We start from the raw sequence: 15048 nt of genomic DNA, 5'->3' as shown, positions 1-15048 counted from the left end.
CTTTCTGCTCCTTCCCTTCTACTCCATCTATTTTTCATTCTAGGCATTGCCAACTTTCTTGTCTCTCTACGCATGCTTCCTACAAGTAGTCACTGAATCTCTGCCTCAGACATTCGTGACAATTTTTTTCTTCAACCTCATGATCCTTCTAGATTCTGTCTTTCCTCTTCAGATTCCAAATTGGGTGGTTATTCTTGATTCTGTTCCCACAGTACTGCCCGTGATCACCTTAGTTCAGTCTTTGCTCTTGCTCTGCAATTAAAGAACATCATTTACCAACTCTAGGCTTCATTGTTCACTTCTTGGTAATTAGGAGTGATCTCTGTGTCCCATCCGGCTTTACCATGTTAACATTCTGTGCTTTGGCCCTAATTCAGCAGCTAAATGCCTCTTTGCAAAATCACTCATGACCTTTTGGTTGCCAATCCAACTCACCGAAGACCTAATTCCAGATCAGCTTACCATGATGAGTGTGACATTTGGACCATTCTTTTTCACCTCTTTAACCTTTCATCTATAAAATGAAGTGATTGGAGAGAATCACCTTTCAAGACTTTTGATGGTTGTTCCATGAGACCATAAATGCAAAAGAGAAAGGAGAAAGATCCTTTTTTGGAGAGTGGAGGGGAAGTATTCACAGAAAAAAAAAAAAGAGCATGTAGAATGATTTCGGGATAAAGCACAAGAAAGATGCTGTCAAGAGTATCCTGCCACTAGGGAACTTTGAAATAAAAACAAGGATCATTATCTACCAACTAAGGACTTTATATAGGGGGGAAAAATCATGTTAATAACACCAGAATCCACTGACCAATCTAAAATATAGCAAAAAAGATACCAAACTGGGCCAAAGAGATAGCACAGTGGGTAGGGCATTTGTTTGCCTTGCATGCGGCTGATCCAAGGTTTGATCCTTGGCATTGCATATGGTTCCATGAGCACTGCCAGGAGTAATTCCTGAGTGCAGAGACAGGAGTTATCCCTGAGCATCACCGGGTGTGACCCAAAAAGAAAAAAAAGATGCTAAACTATGTACCCCCTAAGAAATGCAGTAGGAAAACCACAGCCCCCTTGATCTTACTAAAGAGTCAACCCAGGATCTAACCAAGCCTCTAGATGTGTAGGGAAGGGACCAACTTAGTGAAAATTCAAGAGTGAGACTGGGAATATGCTTGAAGGACACCTCAGGATTAGGGATGTGGTTTAGCGTTAGAGAAGGGGCCTAGAGAATGGGCCCTGGGTTCAATCAGCACTGCAAAAGCAATCACAGTCACAATCACAACCATCCTGTTATTCATCAATTGCCTCGAGCAGGCCCCGGTAACGTCTCCTTCTCTCCTTCGTCCTAGCCCTGAGATTTGAAAAAAAAAAAGTGCCATATTCAAGGCTCTTTCAGAGTTAGGAGAATGAGACCCTTCATTGTTACTGGTATTTGGCATATTGGGTACGCCACGGGGAGTTTGCCAGACTCTGCCATGTGGGCAGGTTACATTCGGTAGCCTGCCAGTTTGTCCAAACTGCAAAAGTTTGGACAAACTGCAAAAGCAAAAACAAAAAAAATACATCGAAGATGTAATCAGCAAAATTAAAACTTTGAGAAGAACTAAGGCCTTCCCTCTCCAAATGTGGGCCATTAAATAATTGCATCTGGATCACCTGGGAAAATGTAACAATGGAATCATTTCCTTCAATATATCTTAAAATTCGAGCAAGAAAGGACAGGGAAGTTATAGTTAAAAGGAACCTAAGAGACATCTCAAAGCCAAATTCAGTCAGTAAACCTTTAGAAAAAAATTAATTTTTTTAAATGAGGCTAGTAAGAAAACATGAACTATTAGGGTCAGAGAGATATTTATTACAGGAGAGCCACTTGCCTTACATAGGTTGACCAGGGATTGTTCCATCAGCACCTCATTTGATTCCCTGAGCACCACCAGGGGTCATTCCTGAGAACAGAGTCCAGGAATAGCCCCCCTGAGTATCACCACCAAGTGTGTTCCTCCCTCCCCCGGCAGAGAGAGGGGGTGGGGGAGAGAGAGGGGGGAGAGACAGAGACAGACAGACAGAGAGAGAGAGAGAGAAAGAGAGAGAGAGAAGAGAGAGTAAGAGAAAAAGAGAGAGAATATGAACAAGGAATGAATGCTTGTTGATATCTAACGTTCTGGTTAGATATCTTTAAAAAGGTTACTTTTTAAAGAATAATAATATTGTTGGGATGCTTTTGTTTTTAAAAGTCTTTTAACTTTTTTAATATGTATAGATGAAATGACAGAATATCAAGGATCCTTTGTAAAAGGGTTTGGCTATAGATGTTGAATGAATTGGGATAGAGTTGGAATACAACAGGCTGTGAATTGCTCAGGACTGAAGCCGAAATTCAGGGAACAATGAAATTTATTCACCTTTCTACTTTCCTGTATATTTGAAATGCTAGTAAAAAAAAATGGCCCATAGTAATGGTGTGAAATGCTTGAAAAACTACTGTAACCAAGAAGGATTCATCAAGATAGAATAATCAAGAAAAGTGGAAAGGAACCATCCCCCACCACCACCGCCCCCCAAAAAAGACACATCTAAACTGTGGGAATGCAACCCCCAGCCCTGGGGATTACAGCTTGGAGGAGAGAAATTCTTCCAGGGAGCAGAAATTGAGCCATGGCAGGAGAAAAACACAGTCTGCACTCTAACCAAGAGAAAAATCGACGTAATTCCCTGCGTCGCAAATCAAGGTTAGAAGAAGGGAGAATTTCCTAGTTGCTAAAAATTGAAACAGGTCATCACATAAATTATGGGATCTCCTTCTCAGAGGCCTTCAGAAATAGGACTGACAGAGCTGAAATGAAAGCCCAGAAGGGAGCCGGTTCACATCCCGGCCTTTTCCAGGTCACCAGACCCAGGAGGCTGGAGGAGGCTGGCCGGGCACTGGGACTCTTCCTCTTCCTCTTCCTCCACCTCCTCTTCCTCCTCCTCTCTCTCCTTTTAGTCTTTTATTATCAATAGTAATGGTTGTACTTGTAACAGCAACATTAAACAAATATGTCACTTAGGCAAAGTTTTTTTTTTTTTTTGTAATAGTAAAGACAAGGAGAATATATAGAGAAAGGGTCAGGGAGATAAGGAAAACTTGTGTTGAACGACTCACACAATCACAACCATTTACAATATTTAAAAAAAAATTATTTGTAGGGGCCCCGTTCTACCCCGATTGACAGACATTTGAGGGAATCCGAGAGACAAGTCGGTGGGGGGCAGGTACAGGAGGAATACTAATTGCCGAGTGCGTTTCATCTGCACAGATACATTTTCGGGCTGGGAAGGGGGAGGTGGTCCCGAGCCCTGTGCCCCCTCCCTGTGCCTATAGGGACCAACCCAGCGTCCAGGCGCAGAAGGGAACCAGACTCCGGGCTCTGTCTCCGGTCTGCGGGTTGGCGCCGCCTCGGGGCTAACGTGGGGGCCCCGCATCCCCCTCACCCGGTGCTCGCGCGCATCCTGGGTACCCGCATCGGCCGTGCGCGCGCTCGTGCTCCATGGGGCGCGGCCGGGTTAGAGAAATAATCTGGTTCCCAGCGCAGCGCTGCCGAAGGCGGGGGAGGGGTGGGGGAGCTCAAGGTGTGCACTGGGACCGCCTCCCTGCACCCCCCACTCCTCCAGGCCTCCAGCCCTCCCCCTCCCTCGCAGGCCTCGCTGGAGCCGGGGGAGGGGCGGGTGACGTCATGGAACGTTTGGAGCCTTTTGCTCAGCCCTGGAGCGGCCCAAATACCGACTCCCCAACTCTCCGGAGACCTTAGCGAACCCGGTATTCTGAAGGAAATCAGGGTTGGTCCAGCCAGGCCCAGAACCGCGCAGAACGGGTCTCGCTGACGGGGTGAAGCTTACGGACCTTTGAAATACCCCCAGAGGCAGGGCGGGTCGAGGGGATGTGATTGTTGGGCCCAAATAAGGCTCCTGGCCCAAGGACGGAGGAAACGGGGTTCAGAATGCAGGGCAGTTCCTGGAATGCTTCTTGCCTTCCAGAGAGACCAGACTCCTGAAGATGCTCTGCCTCCACCTCCAGTGTTACTGGTGACAGGTTGAGGCTCAGGGAATTTAAGGATCACGCAGTGACAAAGGCAAGTGACAGAGCCAAGTATAAACCCGTATCTCTCTGTCTGGAAGCCCAGGCATGCTCTTTGCAAGACACTCCTTATTTTCAAATCGCTGAGTCCCCAGGCTGGGGACGTCTACATCCGGCCTCCCGCTGTGGTCAGGCTCTCCCCCTCCTCCTCCCCCCAACGCTCTGGACAAGAGAATAATCTCCACAGTGAGATTTTAGAGATTCCATTTTTCCCTCCTTGGCCTAGGTGATGAGATCATGCCAGAAGGTAGGATGGTTGATTAGAGTGAAGGGTGAGAACTGTGCTTCCAGAGAGGTGAAGAGCTTACCGAGAGTATAGTTCCCAGGGGCTGGAGCAATAGCCCAGCGGGTAGGGCGTTCGCCTTGCACGCGGCCGACCGGGGTTTGATTCCCAGCATCCCATATGGTCCCCTGAACACCGCCAGGGGTAATTCCTGAGTGCAGAACCAGGAATAACCCCTGTGCTTCGCTGGGTGTGACCCAAAAAGCAAAAAAAAAAAAAAAAAAAGGGTATAGCTGGCAGACATCCTAGCTGGTTCTGACTGAAGATGGAGGAAAGTGCAGGAGGGAAGAAAGGTGATATTTGCGGAATACTCTGCCAAGGATGATCCAGTGATGGTGGCTGACTTCCCTCCCCCTCCCCCCCCCCACCACTGCCCAACCAAGCTGGTGCAAAGTCAAGCTATAACGATCCTAAGATCCTGCACTGCTGTGCCACACACTGCTCTAAGTACTCTATAAGATAAAGTAGTGGTGGAAGATTTCAATTATTCAAACAACAGCTGGAAGCTTAATTTTCTAAGTGTAGCATCAGCAAAAGTTCCCTTTGCCTCAAAGGCTCTCATCTCCAGAGTAGGAGGGAGCTCTGCTTAGTGCTTGGGTGTGCCTGCTATTCTGTCAGTTTGTCAGGTGGTGGCAGGTCACAGGGCCACCATCCAGCTCCTTAGTCCCTAGGCGCTCAGACCTCCCTCACTGCGCTTGTCTGAGAACCGCAAGAGAATATGGGGGAGGGAGGATCTCACGCTGTGTGAGCTGCTAATATTATTTTATGACCGCTCCAAAGGGAGAGGGATTGTGTTTAACCACGAGTGTGTTGAGGTGACCTAGAAGTAACCACAAGCAAGAGGAACTGTGTTGGCCAGGAGGTGATTCAGATACGAGAAGATGCCAGGCATCGTGGCAAGCACAGCTCCTTTTAGAGGCTCTGGACAAGAGAATAGTCTCAACAGTGAGATTTTAGCCTAAATCTTTAAGGTTTAAGATGTTCCTTTAAGGAAGGAACATCTTTCAAATAAATTTCAACCAATTCAATAATCCTATTGAAAAGAGAAAGGAAGGAAGGTTAACAAGATATATTTTTTTTCCATGAGACTTATCACAGAGCTGGTACCTAAACTGCTTTCAGGGGATGTCAGGATAGATACACAAAGGCAGGAGATGGGCTTGTAACCAGCTGTGAATATACAAAGGCAGCTTGGACCTGTAAATCTGGCGTCTGGCAATCTCAAAGCCAGGCATGTGTCGTATGCTAGGACTTGGCCTTTCCTGAATAGTTTTCTCTTTTCTGGAAAGTTTACAGACTGAAAATATAGATGACCAGATAATAAATGTAGGTACCAGGGTTTCAGGTAGGGATCTAACTGGTGCTAGACAATGCACACATTTGAAGTGTCACTTTGCTGGACAAACCTACAGATATCATTCAAGGGCTATTTTTGACAAACCTAGATGACAGAGATGATCCCATCTAGTGCGAGGCAAACAGATAAATACTCTGTTTTTTCTTTTTGGGTCACACCCAGCAATGCACAGAGGTTATCCTGGCTTTGCACTCAGGAATTACTCCTGGAGGTGCTCAGGGGACCATATGGGATGTTGGGAATCGAACCCGGGTTGGACGCATGCAAGGCAAATGCCCTATCCACTGTACTATCGCTCCAGCCCCAAACAAATGAATTTTTTCTTTTTTTTTTTTAAACAATGGAAGGTGGGGAATATGTTCTGGGAAACAAAGACAAATACACTACATACCCAGCATTGGCAAGATTCTGGAATAAATATTAATAAAGTATTTGCTCTTTATAGATATTAGTCACTAAGCATGTGTTCTCTTCTTTGCTGATAGAGGCTGTGGTGATTATTTAGGAAATGTTATTTGATCTTAGTCCAGTATATTATGTTTTTGTGAAAAGAACATAAAACAGGATTGGAGTACAAAGGCCTGGAGTCCACTAATCACCATTAAGCTGGGTGACCACAACAAATGCCTTTAATTTGCTGGACCTCATTGGTGAAAGATGGGCATGTTCTCTTAGTTCCCTCTTACCTCTAGGTCTTGTGAATCCACACTATTATAGAAAATGGGCTGGAAACAGCCAATAAAGAAGCTGCAACCTGAATAACCTCTCACCCGCTGAGAGTGGTTAATGTACAATGTTTGCTGTGCATTAACTGAGGCGAGGGCTACCCAAGGAGAAGGTTCCACTCCCTTCGTTTGTCCTTTATGTACGAATATTAATGACTTGTTCTCCAAGTGATAAAACCATAATATAAAGCTTGAAATAAACTGGATGGACTAGAGGAGGTTTGGGTTGAAAACCGGATGCAATTACTTGATATCAGTGTAAAGCAGTACATCTACGTAATAGAATCAACAATATACCTACACAAGTTCAGAATAGGGAAGCCTGGCTGATAACTAGGTGATGAATGGCCTTGAAATGAGTGGATTTTTGTTTGGTGCTTTGATTTTTCCTGTCTCACGGTAAACGTGATATAGGACATGGGCTTTGCAGTTAGTTCCCCAAGTTCCAATCCCTTCTCTGTTATTTATCTGTTGACTTAGCTCACCTCCCTGAGTCAAGCTTTTTCCTTCTGTAAATGAAGTAAACTACCTACAACCTTGAAGAACAAGGAGAAAAGCTAGGAATATATTTCTTGCTGTGTTGGTAAGCATTATGCCAAAGTGGGCCGACTTAATAGATAGATGAGACAGACAAATTCAAGCCTTCTGGCCTTTTGTTCTTGGTGCAAATGTGGGTGGTAGAGATTGGATAAGGAAATTCTGCGCTCTCAGCAAGCACATATGCCAAAATTGCACTTATGATACAGATACGGGAGACAGGCAAATCCTGAAAGCCATCCAAATCTTCTTCTTGTACTTCTCCCAAAAGGGATGAAATAAGGCAGCAAAAATAAAACTTTTCTCTCATTTGTTGAGAATCTACTATTGTAAGATTTTGAATGCAATGTCCCACCAAAATTCATGATGGTTAAGAAAGGGAAGAATTGATGATAATGATATTGGACTGGATCACAATCTTGTATCTGTCTTTTGGTTCATCCCTTAAAGACATTCTAGATTAGAGATTCCACAGCTTATTTAGCCTATCATCTCCTTTTCAGAAGAAAAAATTATAGTACCCCCTTGGAAATCTATCTTAAGTGAATAAATAGAAAGTGTCCCCAGTAGTAGACCACAATACTACTGACCCCACACGCACACGCACCTTCCCCTTATCATTCCAACCTCCCTGTGGTGATAGTATCATCCATTTTGGGAAACCATTCTAGACCTGTAGAGGGCTCTTAGAGGCTTATGTATTCTTTACTCATTTGACCAGATTGGATCTCTCCCATCTTCCTGCAGTGGCTGAAACATTAGGCCAGAGCAACTTTCCCCAAAATTCGGCTTCTAACAGAGGCCAACAGATGGCTGAAGGCCCGCCACCTCTTTTATAAGAGCTCCCACCCCCTCACCCAACCCATCACATATACCCTGGATTAGGCTGTACTGAGGATAATAACTAATAATCTTTCTCTCTGCCCACCAGTGTGATGGGGTTGGCGTGGACTTGAGCAATATATTCCTTGAAGGCATTGCCATTCTCAACATTCCCAGCATGTATGGTGGCACCAACCTCTGGGGAGAAACCAAGAAGAACAGAACTGTGATTCGGGAAAGCAGGAAGGTTGTCACTGATCCCAAGGAACTGAAATTCTGTGTCCAAGGTAAGCCAACCAAGAAAATAACAGCTGTAGATCAGTGTCCCGACTGAATGTGATACTCATGGGTCTCGTAGAAAACTGTATAGGTGTCTCTACAGCAGGGTCTAGAAGACCTGACAGACCTGATAGCCTGACAAGGACCAAGAGCTCTGGGGATATACCAATTCATCATCCCTAATGGAAAAAAAAGCTTATATATTAATTGAAAAGAGGAAATTATCCATAAGATCTAACTGATAGCCAGCAGATAAACCATGGGACTCCAGGCATTAAGTGCTTTCAGGGTTACCAGTGTCCTCCATAAAGTAAGTGCAACAGTCAGTTCTCAACCTTGATCTCAATTAACCTACCAGAAACATTTCACCCAATTGATGACTCCTTCTTTCTGAAAACTTTTCACTGGACTTCTAAGACTCTACACATTCCTGGTTTTCCTCCTGCCCCACTAGTTCCTCTTTCTCAAACTCTTTTGCTGATTCCTCATCTTTTCTCTAACCCCCAAATGTTGAGGGGGGTTTCCCCAAGCAGAGTCCTCATTCATTTCTGTTTCTACTCACCCTCTTAATGATCTCATCCAGTGGTGAGACTTTATTTAAGTACCATGTGAATGCCAATGACTCAGCAGGTCCAAAACTGAACCTGATGTCCTTCCCCCAAACCTCTCCACCCACAGCCTTCTTTGTCTCCGTTGATAATAACTCCAACCTGCCAGTTGCTCAAGCCAGAACATTTGGCACCATCCTTGACTCTTCCTTTTTCTCACGTCTCCCATCCGATCCATCAAGAAATCTGTTAGTTGTGCTTTAAAAAAAAACATCCAAGACCCAACATTTTTTACCCCTGTATTCCTGCCACCATGGTCTGAGTCACTTTCTGTTCCTAGAGTACCACAGTCCTCCCCACCAGAGTCCGTATTTCTACCCCTGCCCCACACAGTCTTTTGTCATCGCTGTATCAGAGCACCTTTAGAGAAATGTTAGATTATGCCACTTCTCTACTCAACATACTGCAGTGGCTCAGAGAAAAAGTCAAAAGACTTAGATGTGATCTGGATAAGAACCGCGGATGGTCTGGCCTCCCATTTCCTCCAAGATTTCATTTTCTGCTACTCAGTCTTCACTCTCTTCACTCTCTCTTCATCTACCACTGTGTTCTCCTCTAACACAGCAGATTCTTCTAGGAATGGCCTATTCTTTTAGCCTGGGACATCTGAATGGCATGACTTACAGGCCACCAGTTGGGCCTTTCCCCTTTAATCCAACACAGCTTAAGACAGTTTAAGGACACAGTGTAAGAGTGCCTTTAAACAGCCTTCTCTACTACCCTTTGCCAATCATTTTTACCATGAACCAAGTAGAACTGAATGTTTCCAGCAGCTCTGATTTCTCTGTGAATGAATAAAGGTGTCTAATGATTCTCAAGTCTTCTCAAAGAACTGGGAATTTGGGGGAGAATAACCAAGTGTACAGGATCAACAAAGATACCACAGCAGGAGCCAAAAAACTGGAATCGAGTCCAAGTCCTGCTACTTTTGAGTGCTTCCATTTTCTTTGCTGTAAAACCAGGGAGATATTACAGGGGTTAATGTGCTTCCCTTGTATGTAGCTGACCTAGGTTAGATTCTTGGCACCATATATTTATCCCCTGAGACCTGCCAGGAATGAACCCTGAGTGCAAGGTCAGGAGTAAGCCCTGTACACCAAAAAAAGATTTTTTAAAAAATAAAACACAACACACACACATCACACCACCCACACCCCTCCCCCCCCCACACACACACACATCCTCTTGTATGAGAAAAACACTGATAGTTGAATGAATAAGGCTGAACCAGATCATTGGTTCTCAAACCAAGCATGCTCCTTGAAAATGAAGATTTCTGGGCCGCAGCCTAGATCTGTCTAATCAGTCTCTGGAACACTTTCTGAGAATCTAAATTTGTAATGATCTCTCTAGACAACTCCAGTGGATTGCTGGGTTTGAGAACCCTTGATATAGACAGGTGTTCCTGAATCTGGCTCTGTTCTTTGATCACCCAAGCTGTTAGTGCTAAGGTTCAGTGTGGTCCTGCCAGGAGAAGGAAATAAAACTTGGGCGCGCTTCAAAGAGCGAGTTTACTTGCTTACTGTTTACTAGCGAAGCCATTTACTAGATCATCAAATTGTTATATTCCAAGGTAAGGTCAACCTGTCTTTTGAGTACCTCTGTTCTTTAGAAGAAGACTCAGAAATTATTATTTCTCCGTTGTCCTTTAAAGTTCCCTGTATTTCACACAGTAAACTTTTCCATTTTTATAAATTATTAAATTGAATAATAATGTGTTCCTACTTCCTTGCTTGGCGGGGGAAGTTGTGGGTGCTAGCAGAGGGTGGGAGAAGCATTGGAGGTTATAGAAAGTTCCTGCAAACTTTCCCACCCTGATGACCTCAACTCCCACGTTGGCATTCAGCCCCAACTGAACTGGTCCCCTCCCCGACCTGGGGAAGTTTTTTGCTGAGGACATGTTCTGCTTAAAATTCAAGAGCAGACTACAGCTTCCCCTGGCATGTCTGGGCGTATATCTTCCCCTTGTCCAAGCAAGAGAAATGTGACTGGTGCTTGTTTTTTATTATCATGTATTTGAACTTTCTTCCTCCAAATCCCCCTTTCCCAACCTCGAATGTGCTTGCAGAGCTAAAAATGATGTTACTTCCTGTTCTTTACATGAGGACATGAACTGATCAGAGTGGGGGCTCTGGGCTTTCTAGAGACACCAACACTAAACTTTCCCTTTCGAAAGCACCATGAGCCCCTTTAAACTGAGATGTTGATGGAGAAAAAGCAAAAATGGAAAACGACGTTAGTGGAAGAGCATTGACCCTAATTCAGAGACCTGGATTTTAATCTAGACTCCACCTCTCACTAATGTGTTTAAGTTCTTTCATCTTCTTGGGATTTGGTTTTTCATCTTCTGTAAATAGGGAAGTTCAGCAATCATATAGGTTCCTTGTGGTCCTACAAAATTAGGACACAGGACTGGAGAGATAATACATGGATTAAGGTGCTTGCTTTGTATGGTGCCAGCGCCAGGGTGATCCCCAACATCACATATGGTCCCTGGAGCATCACCAGGAGTGATCCCTGAGTACTACCAGGTGTGATCCAAATTTGCCTTCCCCCCCTCACACACACACAGTACCTAGTCGTGCTGGGTATTGGTGGATTTTTTTCTTGGACCACAATGGTAACATTTTCCTTCTTCCAATATGTTTTTTTTCTCACGTTTGATGGGCCTGTGGCTGAGGAAGCAGAGATCTCTCTTTGTCAACTCTTCATCTATTGGGATTCTTTATTCCTTGGTATTTCACTTGGTTGGAGGTGAGGAAGAAGTGAGGAGGGAATAATGGGAGGGAAGGAGGTTATTGCAGGAAATTCAAGAAGAAATAGCAAGCGAAAGCATTACTGTCAAAGTAGGACCAGCCTTTCCCCTAAGGAAAGGAAATACAAGGAGACTTCACCATCAACATGAAAGGAGCACTACAAAATCACTGATAAAAAAAAGTGATAAGGGACACAGGAAAAAGTTCCCAGGCTTGCAGTGAATGCCCTGGGTTTTTAAGTTCAACTGTACACTTTCTAGTTTACAAACTTGGGAAGTGACTCATCTTCCCTCATCTGAGGAATGAACAGAATAATGTCTAACTTTATAGGAAGGTGAAAATGTGAAAGTGCTGGGAAAACAATATCTAACATTACCTTTTTAAATTTTTACTTCACCTTCAATTCTTTTGTATGAAATTCCTTATGTGAAGTTCTTATCTTTAACATTGCCATCTACAAGAAAGAAAAAAAAACTTCCATCCTTCAGCCCAGCCTTTGTCCTAGTACTTTATTTTTTTAAAAAAATTTTATTAGTGAGGGGACTGGAGCGATAGCACAGAGGTAGGGCGTTTGCTTTGCGCGCAGCTGGGTAGCCGTGCTGGGTTCGATTCCTCCGCCCCTCTTGGAGAGCCTGGCAAGTTACCGAGAGTATCTCGCCTGCACAGCAAAGCCTGGCAAGCTCCCCGTGAAGTATTTGATATGCCAAACACAGTAACAACGAGTCTCACAATGGAGATGTTACTGGGCCCACTCGAGCAAATCGATGAATAACGGGAGGACAGTGCTTCATTTTATTAGTGAAACACCATGAGGTACAGTTGTAGACTTACAAATTTTTGTGCTTGGATTTCAGTTATACAATGATCGAACGCCCATCCCTCCACCAGTGCCCATTCTCCACCACCACTGATCCCAGTATCCTTCCCACCCCTCATCCCCCACCCCCCATCCCCTCCTGCCTCTGTGGTAGGGCATTCCCTTTTGTTCTCTCTCTCCTTTTGGGTGCTGTGGTTTGCAAAATCGTTATTGAGTGGCAGTCATGTTCAGTCTATAGTCTACTCTCAGCACGCATCTCCCATCCTGGGAGGATCCTCTCAACACCCTTTATTTGGTGCTCCCTTCTCTATCTGAGCTGCATTTTCCCCTAGCATGTGCGGCTGGCCTCCAAGCAATGGAGTGAACCTCCTGATACTTATCTCGGCTATTCTTGGGTGTTAGCCTCCTATTTTGTTACTTTATGTTCCCCAGATGAATGCAATCTTTCTATGTCTGTCCCTTTCTTTCTGACTCATTTCGCTTAGCATGATACTTTCCATGTGGTACCACTTGTATGTAAATTTCATGACTTCATCTTTCCTAACAGCTACATAGTACTCCATTGTGTAGATGTACCAAAGTTTCTTTGACCAGTCATCTGTTCTCGGGCACTCAGGTTTTTTCCAGATTCTAGCTATTGTAAACAGTGCTACAATGAACACGCAAGTGCAGATGTCACTTCGACTATACTTTTTTGCCTCTCTGGGATATATTCCCAGGTCCTAGTACTTTAAACATCCACCTTCAAAGGAGACTTGTACCTACAGTCACCTTTCTCAGACCTTCTCGGTTTAAGGATTGAGGGTGGGTGTTTGGCCTGGATGCATTTGCCAGTGAGTGCTTGCTCAGTTGCTCTGAGTACCACTCTACCCAGGGTAGTTAATCCCAAAATAAAAATTTGTTACAAAAAATTTGTTATCACATGTAAGCATTTGGTTCTTTTTCATTTCTATCACATGATAGTAGTGAGATAATCTTGTGTTTATATTTTGTTTTGACTTGCAAATAATTTTGCATCTATTAATTTAACATAATTCTAACCAAAAGCCCCAAGTAAAGTTCTGCCTACTTCTTTCCATTTCCTTGTTTCATAGTGGGGGAAGGGAGCTCAGAGACCTAGAAAAAGAGTAAGATTTATACAACTTATGTCTAGTGTTGGCATTAGAAGTAACTCTATGATTCCTAGCCTAGACCCAAGTAGCTAGGGTCCAACGGGAAAATTTGAGGAGCTACTATGTGTATGGCAAGTCCCTCAAAAAAAATGAAACTATTTATGAGCCAATCTAAGAAAAAACTGTATGCACAACTTATTGAAATTCTACTCCTTCTCAAGATTATCTTCCTCCTGGAGCCTGTAAGGGACCCCTCTAACAGTGAACCCAGCCTCTGAATTCGTAATTTGTCCTCTGTCTAACAATATGCTGATTCGGGGTTATTCTCTATGAGAGGCATCTAGATTTGCATATAGTCCTCCTGCCATACCTGGAAAGTAGGGATTATGTATTTTTCATCTTTGAATTCCCATAAAATCTCACATTGTTTTCCAGGGACATTGGTTGTAAGGAGCATGAGAGAGAAAAGGAATCTTGCCTTTGTTCATACAGCTCGGGGAGCAGCCTACTGTGGAACTGGGCAGAATAGGAACTTCGTGAAAAATCTTAGGGGTAAAACATTTTATAAGCATATGTATAAATCTGAGAACTTCGTTTCATGAAGCCATAGAAAGTTACTTAACAAGTAAGATAGGGCAATTGTCTTCAAATAAGTGATTAAACCTCTATAACTTAGAAGACTCTGGTAAAGTTAATCTAAAGTAAGAGTCTAAACATCAAACACAATGTTCAAAGACCCATGTGTTCTCACTACCACCCTTGGTGCCTTATACTGTTCCAAGACTCCATTTCAACTCTTTCCAACTGGAAACAATTCTAGTCTTTCTCTCTCAGCACTCAGTCTTTTGAAAGCTCAAGATCACCCATGTAGCAGACCATCCTCTCTTAGTAGAGTACCTGGAAATGGCAAGCACTTGATCAATCAGAATTATTGTCAAGTGATAAGTGGAACATGGCCAGAATTTAGCCTAGAGTAAGAAAGGAGCTAAAGTTAGAAATTCACTCCCTTCTGTTTCAGGTACTGGGTCAAGATTAAAACTTTCAACCACCTGTGACTCTTATCCTCTAATTTCAGGATTACTTGCTGGCACCCTGCTTAAGTGTGTTGGTTCTGCTGGAGCTGTCGGCTCAGTGAGTCAAGGAGAGCATAGTTGGTGCCAAGTATTGAAAATCCAAGTGCATAGCACCAAGATCATCTCCATCAGCTAGGAGAAGAAGCTCCCTTCTGAAAGAAATTCTGCCATTGTTTTTCTCTGGCCCCATCTGAGATACAAACGCAGAACCTTCCTGCGGACTTTCTCCATCCCCCATTGAGCCTCCACTCTGCCCCAATCCCACCTTCAGTTTGGTGCCAGCAACATTCTTCAGGCTGGGTCACCGCACTCTCTGTTTATCTGACACAAAAGCAGCATTCTCTCCATGATTTCTTAGCCTTGGATGCGCATGGGGTCATCTAAACAGAGAAGACAAAAATTTCCCCCAGGCTTGTAGTAGGACCTAATTTTTATGATTCCTGGAATCACAAAGGCAGCACACTAGACACTGTTGGTGGAAGGACACTGAGTGACTTTCCCAAGAGTGAATTTTTTGGTTAGTTATTCAGCATGTACCAAACACCTACCAAGTGCCAGTCAGGGT

The 15048-nt window shown here is 44.0% G+C and overlaps 1 protein-coding gene across 2 annotated transcripts in view; it reads left to right on the top strand.

The window, feature by feature from the left end:
• Nucleotides 1–15048, top strand: part of DGKG (diacylglycerol kinase gamma) — a 235443-nt gene that overhangs the window by 177837 nt on the left and 42558 nt on the right. For both annotated transcript variants that reach the window (XM_056121394.1, XM_056121393.1), the window contains one exon: nucleotides 7948–8125. In XM_056121394.1, coding sequence (XP_055977369.1) covers nucleotides 7948–8125 — 178 coding nt within the window. The remainder of the gene's footprint in view (nucleotides 1–7947; nucleotides 8126–15048) is intronic.

The sequence above is a fragment of the Sorex fumeus genome, unplaced genomic scaffold, assembly GCF_029834395.1.
Source record: "Sorex fumeus unplaced genomic scaffold, SorFum_2.1 ptg000044l, whole genome shotgun sequence".
Taxonomy (NCBI): Eukaryota; Metazoa; Chordata; class Mammalia; order Eulipotyphla; family Soricidae; genus Sorex; species Sorex fumeus.
Note: the sequence above shows the minus strand (reverse complement) of the source record. Positions and strands in the feature narration are given on the sequence as shown.